General features: G+C 41.0%; 3 protein-coding genes across 9 annotated transcripts in view; 2 read left to right on the forward strand and 1 right to left on the reverse strand.

Annotated features, from left to right (window-relative positions):
• Positions 1-223: 223 nt before the first annotated feature.
• On the forward strand, positions 224-10,825 carry AIMP2 (aminoacyl tRNA synthetase complex interacting multifunctional protein 2). Of its 2 annotated transcripts, none has more exons than XM_074965295.1 (4): positions 224-439; positions 3,012-3,218; positions 3,804-4,035; positions 10,179-10,825. In XM_074965295.1, exons 1-4 carry the CDS (start codon positions 311-313, stop codon positions 10,562-10,564), a joined length of 954 nt encoding a protein of 317 aa, XP_074821396.1. In that variant the 5' UTR covers positions 224-310; the 3' UTR covers positions 10,565-10,825. The 2 variants fall into 2 exon arrangements, with proteins under 2 accessions (XP_074821396.1, XP_074821398.1); XM_074965297.1 differs by having other exon boundaries at positions 296-325.
• A 149-nt stretch (positions 10,826-10,974) lies between these two features.
• The window catches only part of EIF2AK1 (eukaryotic translation initiation factor 2 alpha kinase 1), a 41,395-nt gene continuing 26,471 nt past the window's right edge, over positions 10,975-25,898 (reverse strand). For 3 of the 6 annotated variants that reach the window (XM_074965290.1, XM_074965289.1, XM_074965288.1), the window contains exons 11-15: positions 24,341-24,447; positions 15,210-15,330; positions 14,993-15,072; positions 14,191-14,424; positions 10,977-12,885 (exon numbers count right to left, since the gene is read on the reverse strand). In XM_074965290.1, the coding sequence (XP_074821391.1) occupies positions 12,754-12,885; positions 14,191-14,424; positions 14,993-15,072; positions 15,210-15,330; positions 24,341-24,447 (674 nt within the window). In that variant the 3' untranslated portion in view covers positions 10,977-12,753. Of the gene's footprint in view, positions 12,886-14,190; positions 14,425-14,992; positions 15,073-15,209; positions 15,331-24,340; positions 24,448-25,898 lie in introns of all 6 variants that reach the window. The other 3 variants (XM_074965293.1, XM_074965292.1, XM_074965291.1) reach the window with 3 other exon arrangements.
• ANKRD61 (ankyrin repeat domain 61) lies at positions 16,350-22,408 on the forward strand. Its single transcript, XM_074965294.1, has 3 exons — positions 16,350-16,832; positions 20,303-20,397; positions 21,349-22,408. The coding sequence occupies exons 1-3, from the start codon at positions 16,602-16,604 to the stop codon at positions 22,289-22,291; spliced, it is 1,269 nt and encodes a 422-aa protein (XP_074821395.1). The 5' UTR covers positions 16,350-16,601; the 3' UTR covers positions 22,292-22,408.

Here is a 25,898-nt window from a genome sequence, read left to right on the forward strand (position 1 = left end):
TTTCCCGCCTACTGATTGGCTGACCGGTCTGCCCAATCGGCAGAGGGATCTCTGCTCTTCGCCCTATTGAGATCCACCTGGTTGCATCAGTCACTCATTCTGACCAGTGGGATGAGGGTAAAGGAGCGGGGCGGGGAGGGGGTTCTAGTTGGACCAATAGCTTGTGCTTTGGTGTGAGGGACTTGTCCATGGCCCAATGGAGGACAGGTTGAGGTGGGCGGGCAGCTTCTGGGCATGTGCCTGCTACGGTGGCAGCGTAATGTGATTGACTCAGTCAGCCGGGGTCGGCGGTAGGTGCGGGGGTGTCGCAATGCCCATGTACAAGGTGAGGCCCTTTCACGGGGCGCCCGGGGCGGTGCGGGCCGAGCAGTTCCCCACCTGTATGTACCCGCTGCAGAACCTGCACCGCGGCCCGGCGGCCGCCGCGCTGCTGCACCAGGTAGGAGCCGAGCGGGAGGAGGGCTCCTGAGGAGCGCGGCCGCTGCACGCGGGCGGAATGGAGGCCTCCTTGCGGGGAGCGGCGGGGGGTGCGCTTCTTCTAGGCTGGGGCGGGTGGCAGCCATGGCGACTGCCTATCCCTGCGCCGAGAGGGAGCGGTCCCTCGGCCCGCTTCCTCCCGGGAAGGGTCTAAGCGGCCTCTGGAGCTGGGCCCTGTGGACTCTTCCCCGCAGGGAGGGACCCGTCTCCGTTGGGGGCGGGGGCGAGAATCCAGGCAGCCCGCGGAACCCTCAAGCCCGGGGCGGGGGGGGTGTCTCCTCAGTTTCTGCACTGGGGGAAGCCAACCGTTGCTTTGTGTGGCCACTTCCGGGAAACCTTCGTCTGGTGGAGCTCTGTCCCGGCCTGCCCGGCTGCGTGCTCTGCAGCGCCTTGATAACGCCGGGCCTCCTTTGTCAGCAGTGAAGTTTGCCTGCCCGTAGTCGCACGGGGTCTGACTGTGTGAACGCTGAATGTTGTGGGACCTGTACTCTCAAAGCCCTCTGCGGATCGTACTAGTCTCTGTTTTACTAGTGGGGAAACTGACACAAGAAGGTAAAACGTCTTTATTGGGGCCACAGAGAGTCATAGGGAAAGCCTTCGGCGTTCCCTGGCCTGGACTCCATCTCTCTTTGTGGAAGGGTGTTTCAGAGTGTGTTTTTATTTTTTGAAATTAAGATGTTGTGTCTTGCCTTTATGGCTGTGAAGGTAACCATAGAATGTGAATCAAGTGTAAGGTGATAGCATTGTTGTCCTGAAAAAAGAAAAGGAGTACTTGTGGCACCTTAGAGACTAACCAATTTATTTGAGCATAAATGTCCTGAGTTTGGTACCAGTCTGCAACAATGTGTTTGAGAGATGTTAATTCCCTATACATCTTAATGGATTATCTACTCAAAACCTAAATATGGCAGTATAAATGTCAATATTGTCAACTATTTGCTGATTATTTTAGCAGACATCAATTTTATGTTCTTTACGCACAGTCTCAAACCGGCTTGCCTACCTGGGTGCCAAAAGTTCCAGCTCTTCCTTTCCAGTTGCCCGACCCTTCTGTTTCCCTGACATCTACAAAGCAGTTATGAATTGTCAGTACAAAACTCTGTGGCATAGCAAAAATGGGACAGTGTAAAATAAACATAGTAGTATGTAGATTAAATATTAAACCTGGGGAGTCATGGGTGGGATGTGTGCAAAGGACCAGATAGTTCATGAGGGAATATTTCAGCGTTCTGCAGAGCAGAAAAAGTTGGAGAATTATTAGTTTATTTACTGTACCTCACCCTCTCTGTTTACATGTCCTCTACATAAATGCAGTATTACTACACATACTTGAAATAGCTATTTTTATGAAAATCAGATTTAATTGTTAGGTTTGGTGTCCACTTGCACTGAAATACCAACAGGTATGAATTAAAATCAAAATGTGGGTGTTTTGGTGAAAGGATATGCAGACCAGCCCATACAATGTATTTCATACTGTTCTTGATGAAACCTCACTTTTAGTACTAATAGTAGCTTTTTCTTTCCTCATACTTAGAATAGTTAAGGGCCACACCTTAGATAACACACAAGGATATATATTAGGTGTTTGCCTATAGCACCAAAGTACTTTCATTATGCATTGTATAGGCTGCCTGTTGCCATTTCGCTTTTTTTAACCAGTAATCTGGATTAAAAATTAACATGAAACAATCTTGCATATCTTGCCTGGTAATAACTAAAACTTTTACTGACACTTTTTTAAAGGATCTTCAAAGTACTTCACAAAGATAGGTATTATCCAGCTACCACGGATGGGTAAAATAGTTTGCTCGGGTTTGTATAACAGTTCTGGGAAGAACCAGATCTGACTTCAAGCCTTATGTTTGAGCACTAGAACTCAGTTTTATTTAAAGCTTTTTGATATTGTAATATCAGCATGAGTTTCATCACTATGAAAGTCACTTGGTGAAGTAAGTGGCTGGCAAGTCATTCTTGGTTCTTTAGGCTTCTGTATTCATGAAGTCCTTAAACTCTTTAGGGTTTAATTTTGAATTCTTATATGTAGATTTTCAGTTTTTATCTGGTTTTGATTAGGTCTTGGAATCACTGTTTTGTAGATGGAGCTGTAACATGTGGATCAAAAATCGTTAATAAACGACTTAAGATATTTTAACCAATAGGATTTTAGGAAACCCCATCCGTTGAAGTGAGCTGTAGCTCATGAAAGCTTATGCTCAAATAAATTTGTTAGTCTCTAAGGTGCCACAAGTACTTCTTTTCATTTAAATAAGGGGCATATTTACAATTCATTTTGCAGTCATCTGTTCACATAAAGTCAGTGGAAGTGACATGGGGTACTAATAAGCTTAAGAATTTCCTTTAGGATATTTTTAAAACTTCTCCATAGTGTGTTAAAATGAAAGGTTTGATGTGACTAGTGTCAAAATAAATTCCTATGAGACTTGTGCACAGTTCGTTCAATGATACACATTAATTGTATTGATGTATTGGATTTGAGTGAAAATTAATTTAATCTAATTCTTTCCCTCTAGGAAGAGGTTGACCCATCACTTCTAGCACTTGAATCCCGCCAAGAAGAGATCTTAAAACGCTTGTATGAACTTAAAACTGCTGTCGATGGGCTCTCAAAAATGATACAGACACCAGATGCCGACTTTGATGTAACAAATATAATCCAAGCTGATGAATGTGCTCCTTTGACTGCAAACACAGCAGACCTAGATTCAATGCTTGGGAAGGCAAGTCCAGACTGGTATATTATCAATATACATGTGTCCAGTGCATGAATTACCTTTCATGAAGAGGTCTCTGTGATCAGTAGTTAATTTGCTTTGCATTCCAGGTTTGAATAAGAAGGGTAAAAAACTGCAGGCTAAGTAAAATTTGGGATACTCAAAACTGATATGTACAAAGACCTACTACTGCTCTTTAAAATAAAATCTGTTCAGTTTGGGTTATTTGAAACCTCCGGATCACAGAACTGTAAGCTGGACTAGTTGATCTTGAAATTATGGCCATGACACTAAATCTTAGTTCTGCTGAAGTTAATGGACTCTTTACCTTGGACTTCAGCTAGAACCAGGTTTTGACTCATAATGAGCACTGTTTTTTATTTTAGAAATATTACTCCTTGGTACGGAAGTTGCTTAAGCAGATATTGTAAATGTTAAAAAATAAATGGAATGCTATAAGGTTTACGATATACAACTACATGGCCTGATAAATTTCTTGTTCCACACCAAAATGTACTTATTGAATGTCTCTGCAGTGCAATGAGGAGTTACACATTAATGTCTGCTAAATATTATTTACTTTTGATGCAGGATTATGGTGCTCTGAAAGATATTGTGATCAATGCAAACCCTTCTCAACCTCCATTGTCACTGTTAGTACTGCACAGTCTGCTGTGTGAGCGTTATAAGATTTTATCAGCTGTTCATACACACTCATCAGTGAAATGTGTGCCAGAAAATCTCTTGAAATGCTTCGGTGAGCAGACTAGGAAACAATCACGTCACGAGTACCAGTTGGGCTTCACTCTCATTTGGAAGAATGGTAAGAACAGCATCTAATTTACAGAAGGGGAGTGTTGGCTTGCAAATGGTTAAATAGTTCTAATTTCAGGCACTTGCTTCAGATGAACACAGCTTTTAAAGGGTCATTCAATTTGAAAAATCACACTTCCATGTGAATTTTGTACCTACTATTGCTACAAGTAATTCCTAGGGTTACTAAAAGAGAAGTATCAGAGCCTTTTTTCTGTGTTTCCTTTTGACAGCAGTTTGCGTACGCTCAAATGTGTGTTGTTCAGGTGTATCCCTCATCTGCTGCTCTGGAAGGAGCTTCCACGAGCATGCTCTTCCTCAGCTAGGAAAGAAATGTAGGTTTTGCCAGGAGTCTCCTGGAATCACACTCGATCTCCGGAGGCTACTTCAGCCAAACCGGAAGATTTTGGGCACTAACAGTCTGGCACGGCAGCAGGGAAAAGGCAGGCTCCCTACCTGCCCTGGCTCTGCACTGCTCCAGGAAGCAGCTGGCACCATTCCTGTGCCCCTGGGGTTGAGGGAGGGCAGGGGGTCTCTGCGTGCTACCCCCGCCCCAAGTGCTGACTCCGCAGCTCCCACTGGCCAGGAACTGTGGCCAATGGGAGCTGTAGGGACGCTGCTTGCGGAGACCCACTGCAAGAAGGATGTGCTGGTCACTTTTGGGAGCCGCCCGAGGTAAGCTCTGACCCCCTGACCTCTTCCTGCACCCCAATCCCCTGCCCCAGCCTAGAGCCTGCACCCAAAATTCCTCCCAGAGCCCGACCCCACACCCCCTCCCTCACCCAAACTCCATAGGTGCTGGAACTAGTAGTGCTGGGGGTGCTGCTGCATTATACACATTATATATAGGGTTTAGTTTGGTTCAAAGACTCTCAACACCCCCACTATGCAAATTGTTTCAGCAGACCTGCCAAACTCCCTCCCAGAGCCTGACCCCACACCTCCTCCTGCATCCAAACTCCCTCCTAAAGCCCAGGCTCCCTCCCACACCCTAGCCCCCTTCCCTAGCCTGGTGAAAGTGAGGGTGGGGGAGAGCAAGTGATGGAGAGAGGGGAGGATGGAGTGAATGGGGGTGGGGGCTCAGAGAAGGGGCGGGACAGGAGCGTGGCCTCAGGGCAGGGGTGGGGCAAGGGTATTTGGATTTTTGCGATTAGACAGTTGGCAACCCTATATACCAGTAACAGCAGCAACAAAGATGGAACAGCAGAGGCAGGTGTGTACACACAGAAAAGTTAGGAAGGAGTAGGCTTGAGTTGAGTGCTGCTCTTGAGCATGCATGAAAGATCCTTTAATAGAGCAGCTGAGCAGAATTTTTTTTTGTTTAAAGAGTGATTGAGCTCATAAAATGCATTTTGCCCTCACTGTTACTTGATCTTATCCATTGATGGACTAGTCAAAGGAAATGAATTTCACCATTTGGAGCCTCAAGATGTGGTCTGCCACTGGCTATGTAGAGCTAAAGTTAGCTTCTAACAGCAGGTATTTGCCCCGCTCTTGTTAGGGGCAACAAGGAACCTCTCAAGTGGGTCCTAGACTATCCTAAATTAGATGACAGCAGGTGTAATTGCATCTGCAACTGAACAGGGAACTATCCAGAATGAGCACAGGTTCTGTTCATCCCAGCCCATGCCTCTCAGCTGTTTCTGCTCTAGCTGGAAGATTCCTGAAGTCGTGCTTATTGCAGTAATCAAATCTGGGAGTAAAGTTGTATGGGATAGGAATCCAGAAGAAGAAATTAATCCAAGAGGAGCCAAAGACTGCAAGCCTTATTAGTGATATTATTTTACACCTTCAATAAATGAGGCATAAAAGCCTACTCCTCTTCCACCACAAACTTCCATTTTAGCCAGGCTGTCTTGGAGCTAGCTCCCTTTCAGTTCGTATTCTTATCAATTTTACAAAAAGTTATTAAACTAATTTAATATTTTCTTGTTATTCTGAAAGTGTTTTTTGTAGTGAACTGCATTCTCATTTGATGATTCTCTAAATATGAATAAGGGTCAAACCCTACTGCAATAGTAGCATTATCCAGTTAGGGAGATGGTGAAACAATGACAGAAAGTAAACTTATTTCATACTACACAGAAACTACATTAAAAGAACATTATTAACATTGCAAAATCAAGCCCTTAAAAGTTAGGAATTTTGCATCGGCAGCCTTAATTTGGCCCCCTTGTGTGTATGCATTTGATGGTCTTTAATTGCATAATCACATACTACTTTTTCACAGGACCCCGCCTCATTTAGTGCACAGGACCTGCTGTGGGGATGAGTGAGGGGTGTGCAGTGGAGACTTGTCGGTAGGACCCCTGCCTCATTTGTTGCAGATATAGGAAGGTGTATAGTGAATGAGTCGGGATTGCATGAAGAGAAAGGACGGTCTCATGGTTATGGCAGTTGAGTGCTGCCTTTGGAATCTATCCAAACATTTCATACGTTATTAATTTTGTGTTTCTCATTTTCTGGGTGCCTGTCTTAAGTCCTTGGGTTCTGATTTGTAGAAGTGCTAAGCACTCAGATGCAACTGAAGTCAGTAGCAGCTATTTTGAATATATAAAAGTGCTACAGGTCCTAGGTGTCTCAGATTGGGCACCTGAAATTAGTGGATACTAATGATCTTAATCTGTTGTCCTTAGTTTCTCTGTCTGTAAACTACACCCTGGTTCACTGGGTTGATAAGTTTCAGAGTAGCAGCCGTGTTAGTCTGTATCCACAAAAAGAACAGGAGTACTTGTGGCACCTTAGAGACTAACAAGTTTATTAGAGCATAAGCTTTTGTGGGCTACAGCCCACTTCGTTGGATGCATAGAATGGAACATATAGTAAGAAGATAGATATAGATATATACACACATACAGAGAAGGTGGAAGTTGCTATACAAACTATAAGAGGCAAATTAGTTAAGATGAGTTATTATCAGCAGGAGAAAAAAACTTTTGTAGTGATAATCAAGATGGCCTGTTTAGACAGTTGACAAGAAGGTATGAGGATACTTAACATAGGGAAATAGATTCAATATGTGTAATGACCCAGCCACTCCCAGGCTCTATTCAAACCCAGATTAATGGTATCTAGTTTGCATATTAATTCAAGCTCAGCAGTTTCTCGTTGGAGTCTGTTTTTGAAGCTTTTCTGTTGCAAAATTGCCACCCTTAAGTCTTTTACTGAGTGGCCAGAGAGGTTGAAGTGTTCTCCTACCGGTTTTTCAATGTTATGATTCCTGATGTCAGATTTGTGTCCATTTATTCTTTTGTGTAGAGAGTCCGGTTTGACCAATGTACATGTCAGAGGGGCATTGCTGGCACATGATGGCATATATCACATTGGTAGAGGTGCAGGTGAACGAGCCCCTGATGGCGTGGCTGATGTGATTAGGTCCTGTGATAGTGTCTCTTGAATAAATATGTGGACAGAGTTGGCAATGGAGTTTGTTGCAGGGATTGGTTCCTGGGTTAGTGTTTTTTTTGTGTGGTGTATGGTTGTTGGAGAGTATTTGCTTCAGGTTGGGGGGCTGTCTATAATCGAGGACTGGTCTGTCTCCCAAGATCTGTGAGAGTGAGGGATCATTTTTCAGGATAAGTTGTAAATCTCTGATGTGCTGAAGAGGTTTTAGTTGGGGGCTGAAGGTGATGGCTAGTGGCGTTCTGTTATTTTCTTTGTTGGGCCTGTCCTGTAGTAGGTGACTTCTGGGTACTCTTCTGACTCTGTCAGTCTGTTTTTTCACTTCAGAAGGTGGGTACTGTAGTTTTAAGAATGCTTGATAGAGATCTTGTAGGTATTTGTCTCTGTCTGAGGGATTGGAGCAAATGCGGTTGTATCGTAGAGCTTGGCTGTAGACAATGGATCGTGTGGTGTGTCCTGGATGGAAGCTGGAGGCATGTCGGTAGGTCTAGCGGTCAGTAGGTTTCCGGTATAGGGTGGTGGTTATGTGACCATCGCTTATTAGCACAGTAATGTCCAGGAAATGGTCCGCTTGTGTGCATTGGTCTAAGCTGAGGTTGATGGTGGATTGGAAATTGTTGAAATCATGGTGGAATTCCTCAAGGGCTTCTTTTCCATGGGTCCAGATGAAGAAGTCATCAATGTAGTGCAAGTAGAGTAGGGGTGTTAGGGGACGAGAGCTAAGGAAGCGTTGTTTTAAGTCAGCCATAAAAATGTTAGCATACCGTGGGGCCATGCGGGTACCCATAGCAGTGCCGCTGATTTGAAGGTATACATTGTCCCCAAATGTGAAATAGTTGTGGGTGAGGACAAAGTCACAAAGGTCAGCCACCAGGTTTGCTGTGACGTTATCGGGGATACTGTTCCTGATAGCTTGTAGTCCATCTTTGTGTGAAATGTTGGTGTAGTGGGCTTCTACATCCATAGTGGCCAGGATGGTGTTTTCTGACATCAGGAATCATAACATTGAAAAACGGGTATGAGAACACTTCAACCTCTCTGGCCACTCAGTAAAAGACTTAAGGGTGGCAATTTTGCAACAGAAAAACTTCAAAAACAGACTCCAACGACAAACTGCTGAGCTTGAATTAATACGCAAACTAGATACCATTAACTTGGGTTTGAATAGAGCCTGGGAGTGGCTGGGTCATTACACATATTGAATCTGTTTCCCTATGTTAAGTATCCTCATACCTTCTTGTCAACTGTCTAAATAGGCCATCTTGATTATCACTACAAAAGTTTTTTTCTCCTGCTGATAACTCATCTTAACTAATTTGCCTCTTATAGTTTGTATAGCAACTTCCACCTTCTCTGTATGTGTGTATATATCTGTATCTATCTATCTTACTATATGTTCCATTCTGTGCATCCAACGAAGTGAGCTGTAGCCCACGAAAGCTTATGCTCTAATAAATTTTGTTAATCTGTAAGGTGCCACAGGGTTGTTAAGATAAATTGATTTGGGAAGGCACTCCAATATTATAGTGGTAAGCACCATGGGAAAGCTCATAAGGAAATGAATCATTCTTTTTTTTTAAAAGCAGTTCTTGAATAGCATGCAGTAAGGCAGGTATGGGGCCATGCATTGAGCAATAAGAAAGCAATATTGAAGAGCTGCTCAAAGTACTGAATGAAGCAGGGATCCTGTGGGGAAAAGTGTGATCATATAATTAAAGACTACCATAATATATGTGTACAAGTGGGCTGAATTAAGGTTGCAGTATTCAAAAAGCAAGAAAAGTATACACAAATAACCCGTGAAAACAAATTCTTTTAGATAGCATCATCTTGAATCCATGCATTATTCATCAGTAGAGCCGGAACCCTCACATCTGCCTCACAGACCTCTGCCCCTGAAGTTTATGGAGTAACTGATAGAAGTAGTAGGTATCCTCTGTGTACCAGCCTGAGAGTGGGGTGGGATGGGACACTTTGCCTGAAAGCTGCACAAATTGACACTCAAGCACGCTGGGTTTCATTCCAGGCTCTGTGGAGTGGAGTCTAGTGGGCAAAAAGACTCCTCTGCCCCTTTCCTAGCTCTTGGCACTCTTCATTGGAATCAACCAACTGTCACCTCCACATTGCCTAGGCTCAACGAATCATGGAGAGCACAAGAGAGAGTTAGGTACCTGCTCTTAGGCAGGTTCCTGGACCTAGCACAGTCCAGAATTCACTACAGGGAAAGTTCTGCTCAGCCTCAAACTGCAGCATGCCCACTGAGAACAGAATCTTCAAGGAATTTAGCTGTTAAAATCTAAGTCCCTACTGAGCATGTGGAAACTGATTTTGCAAAGGCTTAGAACTTGGCCATATTTGGATGTATTATCACAGCAAAAGCCCTCCTCTTTCCCAAACTTCAGGGCCCTGCTCCATAGTATTGGGCAGTGGAGGAAGGAGGTGGTGCTAGAACTTCTTCCTGAAAAGGTAGGCTGAACTTAACAGAAACAAAAAGTATTTTTTCCTAGACTCATTCTTGGAAACAGCTCAAATGTGTTTTTAAAAAAAAAAAAAACCCTTGACTGAGGCAGACACCTAGAATGGAAAACTTCAACCCAACAGGGCAAGTTATAAATAACTGAAAAGGGTCTTCTAGGGAAAACTTTAATAAGCAGCACTAGCAACCCTGCCTCTACTACTAATGAACCTTCTCCCTATATGTAATGTAAACATTTGTGATGCCAAGTGTTCTTATTTTTGTCTTAATTTCAGTTCCCAAGCCCCAGATGAAGTTCAGCATTCAAACCATGTGTCCCATTGAAGGAGAAGGAAATATTGCTAGGTTTTTGTTCTCCTTATTTGGCCAGAAGCATAATGCAATCACTTCAACTCTGATAGACAGTTGGGTGGATACAGCCATCTTCCAGCTGAAGGAAGGTAGCAATAAAGAAAAAGCAGCAGTCTTACGCTCCATGAACATCACCCTTGGCAAGACATCCTGGCTGGGGGGAAATGAACTCACTGTAGCAGACATCGTGGCGTGGTGTGCACTTCAGCAGACAAGTAGCTCTAATGCTGTCCCAACCAATGTACAGAAATGGATGAAGTCTTGTGAGAATTTGGCACCTTTCAACAGTGCCCTTAAACTATTAAAATGAGTTTGCACTCTTCAAAGGGGTATTCTGTAGTTTTATTCCACCTCATGCCTGCTGTGAAAGTCTCTTCTAAAATGTATTTTAGTGAGATTGTTTTTTTGAAGTCTTTGATCAATTGTAAAATCTTATACCAATAAAGATATCACAGTTGCCTTTTGCTTGTAATCTTATTTGTATGAGATTAAAATAAACACAATAGGCTGGGGTGCCACAGCTGTATGTTAGACTAGTGGTTGTAAGTGTTGAGGGCATGTTTGGACCACAAGCTATCCTGCACAGGGATCTAGGAGGAGGCTTAGAGCTAAAATGCTAGATGTAAACATTAGGTGCTCCCCTGCACTGGCAACTGGGGAGAGGTGTGTGATCAGAGGCCACTAAAAAACAGCTCCAGTCACACAGTGCCTGTGGTGGGGCAGGGGATAAAGGAGGAGGGGGAGGCTGGGGGCTAGAATGGATAGTAACCCACTAGGGGGAAAGGGTACAGCAGGGGAATAGACAGGGTACAGTGTGGAGCTACTACTTAAAGGAGAATACCAATAACTAAGGTTACATTTGTGACCTCTCCATGACTTTATTATTATATACTCCTAACTAAAACTTGGGCATAGCTCAGCTTTGTGCCAGTGTGGCCAAATCCATGTCAGTGGCAATTGACCTGGCACAGAGGGTCACAGTGCCACTCAAACTTTGGCCCAGTTAGCTCCCCACATCATGATGGAGGCATGGTTAGGCCAAGCCTGAGCAGGGCTGTGACCCCTTACACCAGGTTGCAGTGCCCAGGCAGCCGTACAACCCAGTGATGCATTCTAGCAAGCTAATTTTGGCGTGTTTTGTGTTCAGAATTTCCTCTACCTACTACATAGACAAATGTACTTAACATTTACATCTTATAAAGAAGCATGACATGTAATTTATAAATTTCAGAGTAGCAGCTGTTAGTCTGTATTCGCAAAAAGAAAAGAAGTACTATTGGCTCCTTAGAGACTAACCAATTTATTTGAGCATAAGCTTTTGTGAGCTACAGCTCACTTCATCAGATGCATTCAGTGGAAAATACAGTGGGGAGATTTATATACATAGAGAACATGAAACAATGGGTGTTACCATACACACTATAACAAGAGTGATCACTTAAAGCGAGCTATTACCAGCAGGAGAGCAGGGGGGAACAGACCTTTTGTAGTGATAATCAAGGTGCGCCATTCCCAGCCGTTGACAAGAACATCTGAGGAACAGTGGGGGAGGGGGGGAATAAACATGGGGAAATAGTTTTACTTTGTGTAATGACCCATCCACTCCCAGTCTTTATTCAAGCCTAAGTTAATTGTATCCAGTTTGCAAATTAAATTCATTCCAATTCAGCAGTTTCTCGTTGGAGTCTGGTTTTGAAGTTTTTTTTCTTTTGTTGAAGAATTGCAACTTTTAGGTCTGTAATCGAGTGACCAAAGAGATTGAAGTGTTCTCCGACTGGCTTTTGAATGTTATAATTCTTGAAATCTGATTTGTGTCCATTTTTTCTTTTACGTAGAGACTGTCCAGTTTGACCAACGTACATGGCAGAGGGGCATTGCTGGCACATGATGGCATATATCACATCAGTAGATGTGCAGGTGAACGAGCCTCTGATAGTGTGGCTGATGTTATTAGGCCCTGTGATGGTGTCCCCTGAATAGATATGTGGGCACAGTTGGCAACGGGCTTTGTTGTAAGGATAGGTTCCTGGGTTAGTGGTTCTGTTGTGTGGTTGCTGGTGAGTATTTGCTTCAGGTTGGGGGGCTGTCTGTAAGCAAGGACTGGCCTGCCTTCCAAGATCTGTGAGAGTAATGGGTCGTCCTTCAGGGTAGGTTGTAGATCCTTGATGATGCGTTGGAGAGGTTTTAGTTGGGGGCTGAAGGTGATGGCTAGTGGCGTTCTGTTATTTTCTTTGTTGGGCCTGTCCTGTAGTAGGTGACTTCTGAGTACTCTTCTGTCTCTGTCAATCTGTACTACACCTCCAGAAGTGACCTTACAATAACAGGTGAAATGACAGAGAAACCACATCTGACAGGGCATAACTAAATTATGCCTGAAAGACAAATACCATTAAAGTACAGACACAGGACAGCTGTTTTGACATTTATATAAAAAATCTTACATAATTGTATAGGTTATACTGAGCTACTCATGTATATACAGTCTGACTGATACTCTACTTATACTGGAGAACCAAGCCTCTTGTGCCTATCTTCTCTCTCTTTTTCTCTTGAAAGCAATTTTATTTTCTCCTTAAGCTTTTCAATTTCTTCCTCTTGCTGCATCACCTTCTGCTGTAGACTACAAATAACCTGAAAGGAAAAGTCAGTTTAAGAAAAGTCATATTGGAAGAATCCCTCTTAAATTTGCTTGCCACTAGCTAATACACCAAGCCAACTAAATGTTTTCCCCCTTGAAAATTTAACTTACTCTACAGACAAAAGAAATGCAAGTTTCACTGATGATAGGGATGGCAGTAGCAGACACTTGTTAGCTACAGCACTAGGGGATGGATTTTTCCTTCTGCTACAATACCAAGTGGCTTATGTTTTGCAGTCATGTCCGAACTTTTCCTGTCACGTGCCACCTGCTCCCTGTAATGGAATCTGTCCACATTCCCCCTCCCATTACTGCACAGCTGGCATAGGTGCTGGAGCTGGTGCTGCTGCACCCCCAGCTAGAAGTGGTTTCCATTATATACAAGGTTTACAGTTTGGTTTAATAGCTTTCAGCATACTCACTATCCAAATTGTTCCAGCACCCCTGACAGTTGGCAGAGCTGGGGGCTGAACTGGGCATGGGGGAGGAGCTAAAGCAGGGGTGAGTGGCGCTCCCTCCCCACTCCCATGGGGGCTAACTTGGGCCTTGCCACATGCCCTCCCCAACCTTTGCATGCCCCTGGGGGAGAGTGGGGGAAAACATCCCACAGTTTGGGGACCACTGTTTTAAAGGGAGATGACAAACGTTCTGAGGTTAGAGCATAGCCCTTGAACCAGCATAGCAGTGACTCAAAAGATCAAAATTCTAAAGTGGTAAGTTTCAGAGTAGCAGCTGTGTTAGTCTGTATTCGCAAAAAGAAAAGGAGTACTTGTGGCACCTTAGAAACTAACAAATTTATTTGAGCATAAGCTTTGCATCCAATAAAGTGAGCTGTAGCTCACAAAAGCTTATGCTCAAATAAATTTGTTAGTCTCTAAGGTGCCACAAGTACTCCTTTTCTTAAAGTGGTAAGGGATCTCCTGATAGGCTTTGTGGTAGAAGCACAAGAGTGAGAATCCTGAAAAATTATGTCTTCAGCAAAACAGATAAAACTAACAAAACCTTGTATATGTTAATTTATTTTCATTGTTGCATGTTAATTTGTAAAACTTCATGATTAGAAACACTGGTGTAACAGCCCATTCTCATGCAGTGGTCCTAAGCACAGTAATCAGAAAAGCACTACATTTGTTCCATCATTCAAACCATCCTTAAGTTGTAAAAATAGCAACAAGGGCATGCAAACAGGCAGAGGGAGAACAAAGCTCTGTCAGCACAATGCAATTTTTTATGTTCCTCTTGCATAAATGCATTTTTTCAGCTGTATGTTTTCTTTATCCTGCACTAAAATAACTTACATTTTCTGTATTATGAAACAGTTCGCTTTCAAGAAGCTGAGCAGCAGTTGGTCTCTGTGATGACATCTCACTGGTTAGCAACTTAACATACTTGGTTTGTACTGGCCATTTGCTGCTAAAAGAACTAGGAACATGGCCATTTCTTAAACTTGTCAGAATTTTGGTTCTTTCCATTTCTGTTCCAAATGGCTGAAAAAGTTCTAGAAGAATTACACCCACACTGTACATGTCTGACTGGAAAAGGGGGAAAAGGTTTACAGTTACATTTATATTCAAAATAAAATTTTCAGTGTTGTACACAGTTTCTAGGAAACAATATCAGGTGTTGAACACAGCATCCTAAAGGCTAACAGACTGGCACTTCGCTAAAGAAAGTCTTAGCATACACATTAACTACCTCATCACAGGAGGTGCACAACAAAAAGGCAGAACTGAAACCTATGTGTCAGCCAGTAGTGAGGAAACTTTACTAGCTACAGTGTAACTGCCCAGCAGGAGGCCTAGAGTTTTGTTCCTACTCACTAACAAGCATTTCTTTTAAAAACAAGTATACATTTGTTTCATTACATTTAAGTCATTCATTTTTAATCTTTTCTTTTTAGAGAAATGTTGCTCTTAAAATTAAGCTCTGAAAAGACTCAAAGCCATATGATTTTTTGAAAAAGATGTATTTAAGGAGCAAAGACAAAGGTAATCACGATGTTAACCTAAAGAAAGTACATCAAAATAACAAACACTGGGCAGATAGTACCTCACACTAAAGTATTTTTAAAACTCTATAGGAAAACACAATTGTCACTACCTTGAAATCATAGTGAGATCCTTGCAACTGTTCAGGTGAAGCATACAGACAAGTACCGACTCCTGAAGTATGTTTTAGTCCTACAAAAAAGAAACTGAATTTAAATTGCTTCAGTGTCTCCAGTTTCATTTATAAAAATTGATAATGATTTAAACAAATTTTTCAATACTGCATTGCTAATTTTTTAATTGAAAACCTAATGTGTTTTTTTAATTACCATTTATCTTCTCTGTTGTTAACCAGTGGTTTGGGTTTTCCTGTATAATATCTCTGCAAGCCAGTCCGAAATCTCCTATTTTCACATGGTGGTCTGATCCATGTAGAAAGACATTTCTGGGCTACAAAAATAGACTGTATCAATCTCTTACTTTAAAAAAAATGTTTTTTTAAGTATTCTGAAGTAACGTTTCTCTATTTAAGTTCTACAAATTGTAATATTCCTTGTAGTCTTCAGGATGATAAAACCAAACAACACCTATAATAGTTAATTACTAATTATTTAACATCTGCATTAATGACCTAGTAAAAAGAGAGCAAAAATGAAATTCACAGGTGTTGTTATATCAGATGATGATGCGAACACCAGTGGAGGCAGACATGCAACACCAGAGGCTCTAGAGAGAAAAGAAACATGGGCAAAGAACAACAAAACAAAAATTAACATTGGAAAAAATACAAGCTTACAGACTTGAGGGGAAATATTAAACTGATCTTCAACAGGAGGGGGAAACCTGACAAACAGAGATCTAGCATGATAGTGCACAGCAAATTTAGACCATTTAATGTATGATATGGCAGCAAACAAAAAAAAATGTGGACTCTCTATACTGAAGCATAACATAACAGTTCCTCTTCTCCAAATGGTTCTAGTGACCACATCTCCAATAGGACATTCAATTCTGGGTAACTCATTATCAGAAATACACTGATAAATTGCGAAGAGTCTAGCAAAGAGCACAAGGGATTAGCAGGCAGAAAGTATTGATATATGAAGAAAGATTAAAATATCTTAATATGTTAAATTTAAATTTGGCTATATGACCATTAAGATAGAAAATGCTAAAAAAAATTAAAATACCTGCAAACTAAACCAAGAAAGGAGAATTATTTAGTGTGTTAGAAGAGTATGGTATGAAATTAAATAGAAAATTTAGGCTGCATACCAGAAAATAATCTCCACAGTGAAATGTATTAGGATGCAATACAATTCCCCAAAAGGGAAGTAAAAACCCTATTGCTTGATAAATGAACTATACAGAATAATCCTGCCCTGGTTGAGGTGAGGGGGTGGAGCCGTGAATGATTTAATGCATTGTCCACATTTATTATCTTGATTATTTTATAGCAACTCTAAAATGTTACACAAGCACTGAGGGAATGTTATATACTTAGAAATACATCACAATAATTATGTCTGACAAACATATGAAGCAGACATATCAATTAGTATTCTGCTGGTAGTTGTAACTTTAAAACCAGACTTCAAATCTGTTCTAGAACCAGACATCTTGCAACATCACAAAGAGCGATACAGTTCCCATGGCAGAGTCCAAAATTCTGCCTTTCCTTTGGGCCATGTATTCTCACTACAAACTAAATTTATCTTACCATGGGTAACATAACCAAGGGAGCCAGCACACCCACAACTGACTCTGATCCTTTCACTTACTCCCTTTCTTCCTGTAGGCGGAAGGGATTTAAGCCACTCCAAGCAAAGCTATATGAAGCAATAATGAAAGATGACAGCACCAACATTAAAGCTTTACTAGCACGCCAACCTGTCAATGAACCACTGATTGTTTGGGATAACTCTGCGTGCACAAGAACACTGTCAATCCAGGTAACCATTTGACCTAAATTATCATTATTTTTAAATCCACAGAGTTAAGATGCTATTTAAAATTCACAAAATAAATTCCTCAACTAATTCATTAAAAACATCACAAGGTTAATATTAAAAAATGGGGGCTTCTAACTCTATATTTAACTGGTTAGATCCTACTGGGTGTTCAGCTCTTGATAACCAAGACTATTTATTTTGGGTCTAAAAATATGGATTTATGAGTGTCTGAAATTAGGCTCCTCTTTTTAAAAATTCCTGACCGAAACAAAGCCATCTGACATTCACTTTCCATCCATAAAAAAACCCCATTCATAAATATATGAGGCAGAATAAATCCCACAAGCTCCACAATCCCAGAAAGTAGTTTACTATGACCCAGTGATTTGACTCAATTGTATGGTCAAGTAATTAACAAACTAGCTACAAGACATCTGTGAAATTCAATACTATACCTTCTAAAAAAATGACTGATCATAAAAACAAAACATCTTAGGTTTGCTGGTAGAGACCCCACTTACAAATGGAAATTTTATCACTAACTGGTTTGTGTCATATTTTTCAGAATCAAGAAATGTATTAAAAATGGTATTTCTAAGATATGTTAAGTTTTGGTGCCTGTCAAACTCAAGGGCTACTTGATAGTGTTCATCTAAACTAACAGCAGTGAAATTCAGAGTTAAAGCTGCCACTCACTTCATCATTAATAATTCTGTCGTAAGTATTGCAGAAGTCACCGACCAGCAGAAATCTTACACACAGTACCTGTTTGCTCAAGCTCTCAGACACAGGCTGTATTCTGGCCCCCTTTTTTCCTCCCTGCTGCTGCAGTATAAGAAGCCAATTGAGTACTAAGACTGTGATAGAAGAAAATCAGCCAATAAATACTCTCCTTTCCTTTCCTTTCCTTTTTCTTTAATTAATTTGTATTCTGCAATCCTACTGATTAAAATATTGTAAAGTATGAGTTTTAATTTAAAACCAGACAATCGACAAGAACATCTACACAAAAAACTCTCAATCTCAGCTACGAGGAGGAAGGGTCAGGAAGCTCTGCCTTTCTCTCAACTTTCTGGCTGCACCCACACTGCCAAGTGGTTTATTTCACTAGCAAACCTCCCAGTTTGCCTGATGCCCATGACCAGCCCAAAGCATAAATTAAGAGAAATCAATCCCAATAGCAAGGAAGCTGTGGTACAAAGTTCCCACATGAAAAGCCAGATGAAGATGGGAGAGACTGGACTAGGTTGTCAGAAGCCACATATGTGGTAACCATACATATGTTGAACAGTGAAAAAAACCTCTATTAAGCGTCCAAGAGTAAGATGAATGGGTTAAAAATATGGGTGTAATACAGTATAGAATTAGTGATAACCATCAGTAGAGCTCCAGTGTTTCTAGGCTTACTAATCCTGTCCCCTTCCTTTTCATCGTTTACCTAGCCACAGCTCTATCCTGAACAATCATTTAAGCCTGTACATACTGTCATGAGATAGTAGTGTGTATCCCTGTGCAGTAAGGCATCAACTCCCCAAAAAGATATGGGCATCATGAAAAAGAGATTGCTTAACTGTGTTATTTTCCCTCTAATTATGAGCTGTTAGTACAAAGGATTCCCAGTTAGCCAGTGTGTTTGTAACAGGATGTGCTGACTCAGGAGTCATCTCTGTCATTTATATTAATTGAGCTCTAATTGAAAGACAGGCACTTGGCAGTGGCTAATTAACCGAGTAGGTGTACAGCCAAGGGACTAACAGGGTAGAAGTAATCCCAGCAGTTAGGCCTGTATAAGCACACAGGAAGGAAGTACAGGAGGAAGAGTTGGGAGCCTTAAGGAAGGCAGAAGTAGACAGGACTAGCTGCTGCTACTGTACCCTTCCCTAGAAGCAAATGGAGCTGGTGACTCACTGTCAATATGAAATACAATAAAATTCAGTGGTGGTGATGGAGACCTGGAGTGGTTAAGGCCTGAGGGGACTCTCAGGGGACCACCCCAAGACAGTGTTTTATGCATTTTTACAATAAATTCCAATTAAACAGAAGGCAGCCATTTTCCATGGAATGTCTTCATTAGGAAGGGATGTCAGAACATACCAGATATGTACAGGAACACAGCACAAATGCACTACTATAGTCAGCCTGGAACTTATTAACTGTACTACCCATAAGAAATGTATGAACTTTCCCATTCATATTAAAAATAGGGTATTATTTATGTAGCAATTTACCATCATGCCAAATAAGTAAAAAATTCTGCCCACAGAAAACTTAGTATCTGAGGATACAAGTGAATACAGTAGATAGAATTAATACAAAACATGATGGGGGCATTTCAAATGGTATGTATCAATCTAAGTGGCTTTCTAAGTGTTGCCAAGGATGTTTTGGCCAATATTGATTGGAAGATTGTCCCAAGCATATTGGGGAGCTTGAAACAAAGCAAGAAGTCAGAAGCAAACACAGGGAACATTGTTGGGTGATGGTTTCTCTGCCTTCCTAAGAACACACAAATGCTGTTATTTCAGTCTGCATCTGTGAAATATAGTGTACACTACCAAGAAAACTACAAGACTGTCAGAAAGAACTGGGGTGAAGACAACTACTATTAGGAACAAGAAAGGTGAATAGTTAAAATCTTTATTCGGGAAGAAATGGACAGACAGGGGATATTTCTTCCTAGTCTTCTTTAATTACAATGTTGTTACCGTTATTGCTTTATAATAAGAAAAGCAGAAGCGTAAGATGTAAGTCAATATACTCCTAAATCTGTAGGTAGCACAAACCCACATATAGCTCACGGAACCAGCTTGACTGAAATCCCAGGAAGGCAGTCTGTCTTTGACAGTTTCAGGATGGTACGTTTACCCCATCTGCTCACTAGACTCAGACAGATGCACATGCACAGCTTTATATCTAACACACACACACACACACACACACTAGGTGACCCAAATTTCTTGATTTTATCTTTTTCAAACAATGAATGATTAGAAATCTTAAAAGCCCAACTCTAGAAAAATAATCAAATTTCTAATATTCAATCCTTAACTACTATAATTATGGACACACTTGACTACGCTCTTTCAAGTAAATTAATATTAAAATTCAAATGTTCAATAGGCAGATAAATCAGAGTTCTTTTTTTAAAAAAAAAAATACGAAGTTCTTAAGTATTATTTGCAACTAAATTCTGCAGAACATATTCTGCTATTGGTTTGATGCTTTAGTGGACCAAATTCTGCAATCTGAGATGTAGACAGCAAGTATGCCAACATTATTCAGGCAAATGCCTCCCTCTGCTCTCATTTATCAAGGGACTAAGGAAGACTGGTTACACCTAACCTTATCCAGCTAACACGTGCTTGTCACAAACTGTACTAGATAAACTAATTCACCTTCAAGCAAAGTCAGACTGTAGATTACAAAACTCAGAAATATATTAACAAATACGTATTTTTGGTTCCAAACAGGATCAGTCTATTCTTCCAATTCACTTAGCTGCCAAACACAGAAGAGAAAAGAGCTTGCGTTGTTTGCTGGAATCTGGTGCTGACCCAAAAATAAGGTAGGGCATTTGTAGTCACTCTCACGTTGCACTCCGTCAAGAATATGCACAATTGCATATTAAAGTGAAATATAATTTTAGGGCTCCCTTAGTGATTAAAATCTTATATTTTTTACAGGTGTTGATGTGCAGGATTTTCCACACTATGTGGCAAGATCTCTGGAGGTCATAATTTTGAATGTGGAGTTTTTTTATTTTTAGATCATTTAACATACGCAGAAATACATAACTGAAGGGACACAGGATAACATGGACACAGTACACAAATTAGGGTAGAAAATGTGAATATGCTCACTATACTGCCAGCTACTGTGGCTACAAATAAATGAAGGAAGAACAGATATATCTCAAACTGAAAACAAAGCGGGAAAGACAAAGGACTGGACAAAAATGGGTTAGTCCCAAATAATAAATAATGTAAAACAGTGGTTCCCAACCTTTTTTGATGTGCCACTCACAAAACAGCCAAAGAATCATCCCATCCCACAATCTTTTGACCAGAAAGGATTGTGGAATTTAGGTCGTGAGTATGGTAGGAGTTTCTGCCTGCCTCCCCACATACTCCTCTTTATGCCCGTGCTTTGCTCAACTCTGGGGTAGCAAAGATCCTAGGTGCTGTGAAGTCTTCTCCCTTCCCAAGCTCCAGAGTTGAGCATAATTAAGGCAGGGAAGAGAGAAGCGGAGGAGCAACTCTGTGACTGGCTGCCGGGGTAAGTAGGGAGCTGTTCTGCCTGTCACCAACCCCAGCTACTGGGTTTTAGTGACCCAGAGATTTTGCTGTTCTCTCAACTGATAGCATGGAACCCACTGCCAGGTCATGTCCTACCACTTTAGCAATGCTAGTCTGAACTGTTTTCGCTGTTTAAAATGTTTTACTTTGATATCTTTACGTAAGCCACTTGATGTTTACTGAAGTTAAGAGAATTAACTTATTACATTTTTATATTTTAGAGATAACAGAGGTTACACAGCACTTCACCTCCTACTACTACACTGGCCAAATATTTATATAACTGGGACAGACATCTTGACCAGACTTCAGAGAAACCTGGCAATTACACAGAGTAATGCAGAAGAATGTCTTCGTATCTTGTGTGAGAAGGGAGTTCAAACAGACCCTGAAATGGATAGTAACTACAAACACAGCTCCTTGCATTTAGCCTTACACTCTGGAGCCTCTCGAGCTATATCTATTCTAATTGAGAATGGTGTCAACATAGATGACAGAGATGAGTTTGGCAAGACAGTGCTTCACACTGCTGCAGAGCATTTGAACAAGGAGGTAACAGAAACTTTAATCACCTGTGGAGCAAACATTAATTGTACTCTTCCAACTTATGGAAAAACTGCTCTTCAGCTTGCAGTGTGCACTGCATCATCTAAAGCAGGCACAGTTTTAGCTGCTGATATAGATTGCATCCGTTTACTGTTAATTAATGGAGCGAAAGTAAATACTCAAGATTGTGAAGGACGAGCTGCTATTCATGATGCTTGCTTGGGAGGAAGAAAAGAAATAGTTGATCTCCTCGTAGATTACCATGCAGATGTTAACATTTTAACAAGACAAGGGCAATCTCCCCTTTTTCTGTTTCTTCAACACAGGTCAAATCTAAGATGTATATCACTGTTAAATAAGTTGTTAAACCTCTCATACCCATTGAAGCTAACCAATAATCAAGGAGATCTACCCACTGGACTTCTGCTCCGAGAATTTCAAATACAAAGAGACTTTCTCATAAGATTATCACAAAACATGTTGTCTCTGCAGGACATCTGCAAAATCACTGTCAGAAGAATATATGGGGAAAAAAACAAACAATGCTTGAAAAAACAACTTCCCATAACTGTGTGGAATACTGTATACAACTACCAGGACTACTCACAACTTTGGTAAATAAATCTCATGACTTAAACAGTCACAAAGATAAATGATTCTGGAAGATTTGATTAATGTGTGTGACATATGCAGTGACACACACCTACATGAGAAAGTGAATTGAGAAACTGCTGATCCTGAAACTGTGTAATGAAAAATTAAACATGAATTAGGGATGCATATTAATACTGTATGTGTAATTTGAATCAGCTCTTAACTTCTCTCAAATGTAATTTTAATAACCAAGGGGTTTTTTTAAACACCTAATACTTTTCATGTGTAATCACGATTTTAAGTACAATATCTAGAAAGACAGCCAATGAACTTCCAAGAGAATGGGATGGGGAAATTACACATTCAGTCTATTTCTTATGTTTTCAGTTTAAGTAGGAAAAAAACAAGCAAGATATTCTACAAATTCTCATAATTAAAGCCAATTAGTCAACAATAATCTTATAACTATATCTATTGTCATCAATCAAGGTTACTCAGGAGGATGTAAGGACAAAAGTTCTAATTTGTTAGATTTTTTAAAAATTTGGCTCTCATTGTTCTTAATGGGAACAAAGTCAAGCTGCCCTCGGGGAAAATGGTGAACCCTTACGTGGTCTGGAGGCAGAGAGGTGTACTGTGAGAAGACGGTGAATAGAACCAGGGGCCATCTTGGTTAAGGGCAGCATGTGGCTTCAGTGCCATTGAGAACAATAGCAGATAATCATTTGGAAAGAGAGCAATTTTTGGTGAGTTTCTCTGAAGACAATAATTTTCTTCCTTAACAGAGTCTGAAGGAAGATAAACAGAAAAAAAATGACCATTAATACTAAAATGTAGTTTCAAAAGATACCCATTGGATCAGGTCTATTCAAGATTCATCCGTCTGCTGGATAAATAAAGCTGTGAGTTTAATCACGGAGGTCACAGACTCTGTGACTTTCCGGGACTTCTGCAGAGGCCAGTGCAGCTGGCCCAGGGGCTGCCTGAACTGCTCAGCTGGCCCCGTGGCCAGCCACACTGGCCATTGCTGGGGCAGTCTCGGGCCACCGCCCCCAGCAGCAGCAGGAGTTTGGGTGTAGGAGGGGGCTCAGGGCTGGGGGTTGGGGCACGGGAAGGGGTGAGGGCTGTGGGCAGCGCTAACTTCAGGGGGCTCCGCAGAAGCAATGACATTCCTCAGCTCCTAGGCAGAGGCACAGCCTTGGCACTCTGTGCGCTGCCTCCATCTGCAGGCACCGACCCCAAAGCTCCCATTGGCCATGGTTCCTGACCAATGGGTGCTGAAGAGCTGGCGCTGGGGACAGTGGCGGCACACAGAGTTGCATGGCTGCACTTCCGCCTAGAAGCTGAGGGAGGGGGATGTTGCTGCTTCCGGGGAGGTGTGGAGACAGGTAGGGAGCCTGCAAGCCCCGCCAACACCTCCCACACACCATGCCCCAGATTTAGGGGTATATAGTACAAGTCATGGACAGGTCACAGACCGTGAATGTTTGTTTACTGCCCATGACCTGTCCATGACTTTTACTAAAAAATACCCATGATTAAAACGTAGCCTTATAGATAGAAAATGCCTAACCTGAGCTCATTTGGGACATATAATATTCTGACAAACAGTGCTAAATTTCTTAAAGGAACCTATTTTAATTAATTTTAACTATAATTAATTAATAGGTTTACTTGTAAATTTTCAGCAAATTCATTCTGACATAAAGTGCTGTAATTTTGGGGATGGTGCAGTATATTCTTCATACATGAAGTGGTTGAATCTTCTTTTTAAGTGCAAAACTCAGCTCAGCCTTAGCTATGGAGCCACTATCAGCACCTCCATAACACAAATGGTCTTTCCTGTCTTTAATAATAATACCTAGTTATAAGGCATTTTTCAAAGGAAGTCAGTATCATTATTCCATTTTATACATGGGGAAACTGAGGCACAGTGAGCTGAAATAAGTTGCCCAAGGTCACCCAACATGCTAGTGGCAAAGCTGATAATAGAACCCAGGTCTTTTGAATACAAGTCCAGTGCTCCATCCACTAGGCCACACTGCATCCTCGAATGATAATTTTTCAACTTACTTTAATGTCTCGATGCATGACTCCCTTGCTGTGTATATAGTATACTCCTTCTAGTAACTCTTGAAAAAATTTTAATGTCCAGCTGACATCCACAAGGTGGTAAGGACCTTAAAACAATTTAAAATTTTTAATTATTTCAGCTGATTTTGCTAAAACTAAAATGCCTTATAAATCTATGGTAAAATGGTGTGTCAGTTTATCTGCAAACATGAAGACAGTCTAAATAAAATTAGCATAGGTTAAAAGTGATTTCCCATGGTGTAAATAGGAAATTTCTTCTTTAAGATAGTGGTTGGTGTATGAGCTCTAAAGAAAGACCGCTTATATCCTCTCTCTCTCTTTCTCTCTCATCTAATTGTGAATGTGCTCATTATTCGCATGTCTAATTCTCTTCTGAATCTTACTAAGCATCAATGATAATTAGCTTATGGAAACCGTCAAAAGTTATGACTTCTGTAAAAAAAAATATTTACTTTTATCGGTGTTAAATTGGTTGCTTTTCGATTTGATTGAAATGTCCTGTGGAGTTAAAATCATAAAAGTTCCTGGTCCTCTGGTTCCTAAAGAGGATCCAAAAATGTTGTATGAAAGACTAAAAGTGAAAAACTTCCAAGTAAGAGGTTATTCTCTCTCCTAGAATCATGAGTTGAGAGTTTCAAAGTAATGCAAGAGATTTAACCTCACATCCGCTATTATTCATGGAGGAGGTATGGCTAAATCCCTATCACTGCTTTGAAATTCTCAACACTGATGTGCCTGTCTCACTGATCTCTGCTCCAACAAGATGGTGCTGAAAATGGCTGACATATTTCTACCATTCATCATTCTGTATACCCCTATCATGTTCCTTCGTACTTGTCTCATCTCTGAACTACATAATCTGTTTTTTCAGTCGCTCTTCATTCAGAAGTCTTTCTGTGCCTTCAGTCATTTTCACTGTCCTTCACTGCGCCCTTTTATTTCTGCCATATCTCTTTGAGATCAAGTGACCAGAACTGAACACAATATTCCAGGTAAGGGCATGACAATTTAATATAATGGCATATTTTCTGTATTATTTTATACTCTATTCTTTATAGAGCCTAACCCACCTATTATCATACTGCCTATTCTTGTATCATTTTTAGGTTCAGATTTCTCTAGCCTTGACTAACCTAAACAGTCACCTACAAATTTTGCCACCTCATTTTGTTCAACTCTTTTTCTAGATTATAAATATATTAAACACTGCTCCTAGTACAGAACCCTGAGGCTCCCCAATATTAACCTTTTGCTACACTCAAAACTGATCATTTATTCCTACTCTGTTTCTTAGTTTCTAACCAATGGTTGTAGTTTACCTTTCACCCTATAACTACTTGGTTTCATTAACATCCTCTTGTGAGAGTCTTTGTCAATGTTTTTTCAAACTAAGAATAAATTGTACTGGAGTTCTTCTATCCAATTCTCAAACAGGCCCAATCTTGCTTAATTTAAGAGACCAAAAAGACTAGTTGTAGGGAGGGAAGGGTGGAGGGGGAAACAAATAAAAACCAAGCAGGTAGGAAATCTCACTCCA

Source organism: Natator depressus, chromosome 10 (assembly GCF_965152275.1).
Source record: "Natator depressus isolate rNatDep1 chromosome 10, rNatDep2.hap1, whole genome shotgun sequence".
Classification (NCBI taxonomy): domain Eukaryota; kingdom Metazoa; phylum Chordata; order Testudines; family Cheloniidae; genus Natator; species Natator depressus.

What these genes read in the sequence shown, in the direction of transcription:
- AIMP2 (XM_074965295.1), top strand. Translation starts at nt 311, where the DNA reads ATGCCCATGTACAAGGTGAGGCCCTTTCACGGGGCGCCCGGGGCGGTG. An exon ending in CCGCCGCGCTGCTGCACCAG is followed by an intron (nt 440 to 3,011) that starts GTAGGAGCCGAG and finishes CTTTCCCTCTAG; the next exon opens with GAAGAGGTTGACCCATCACT. An exon ending in CACTCTCATTTGGAAGAATG is followed by an intron (nt 4,036 to 10,178) that starts GTAAGAACAGCA and finishes TCTTAATTTCAG; the next exon opens with TTCCCAAGCCCCAGATGAAG.
- ANKRD61 (XM_074965294.1), top strand. Translation starts at nt 16,602, where the DNA reads ATGGGTAACATAACCAAGGGAGCCAGCACACCCACAACTGACTCTGAT. An exon ending in CAAGAACACTGTCAATCCAG is followed by an intron (nt 16,833 to 20,302) that starts GTAACCATTTGA and finishes GGTTCCAAACAG; the next exon opens with GATCAGTCTATTCTTCCAAT. An exon ending in GGTGCTGACCCAAAAATAAG is followed by an intron (nt 20,398 to 21,348) that starts GTAGGGCATTTG and finishes TTTATATTTTAG; the next exon opens with AGATAACAGAGGTTACACAG.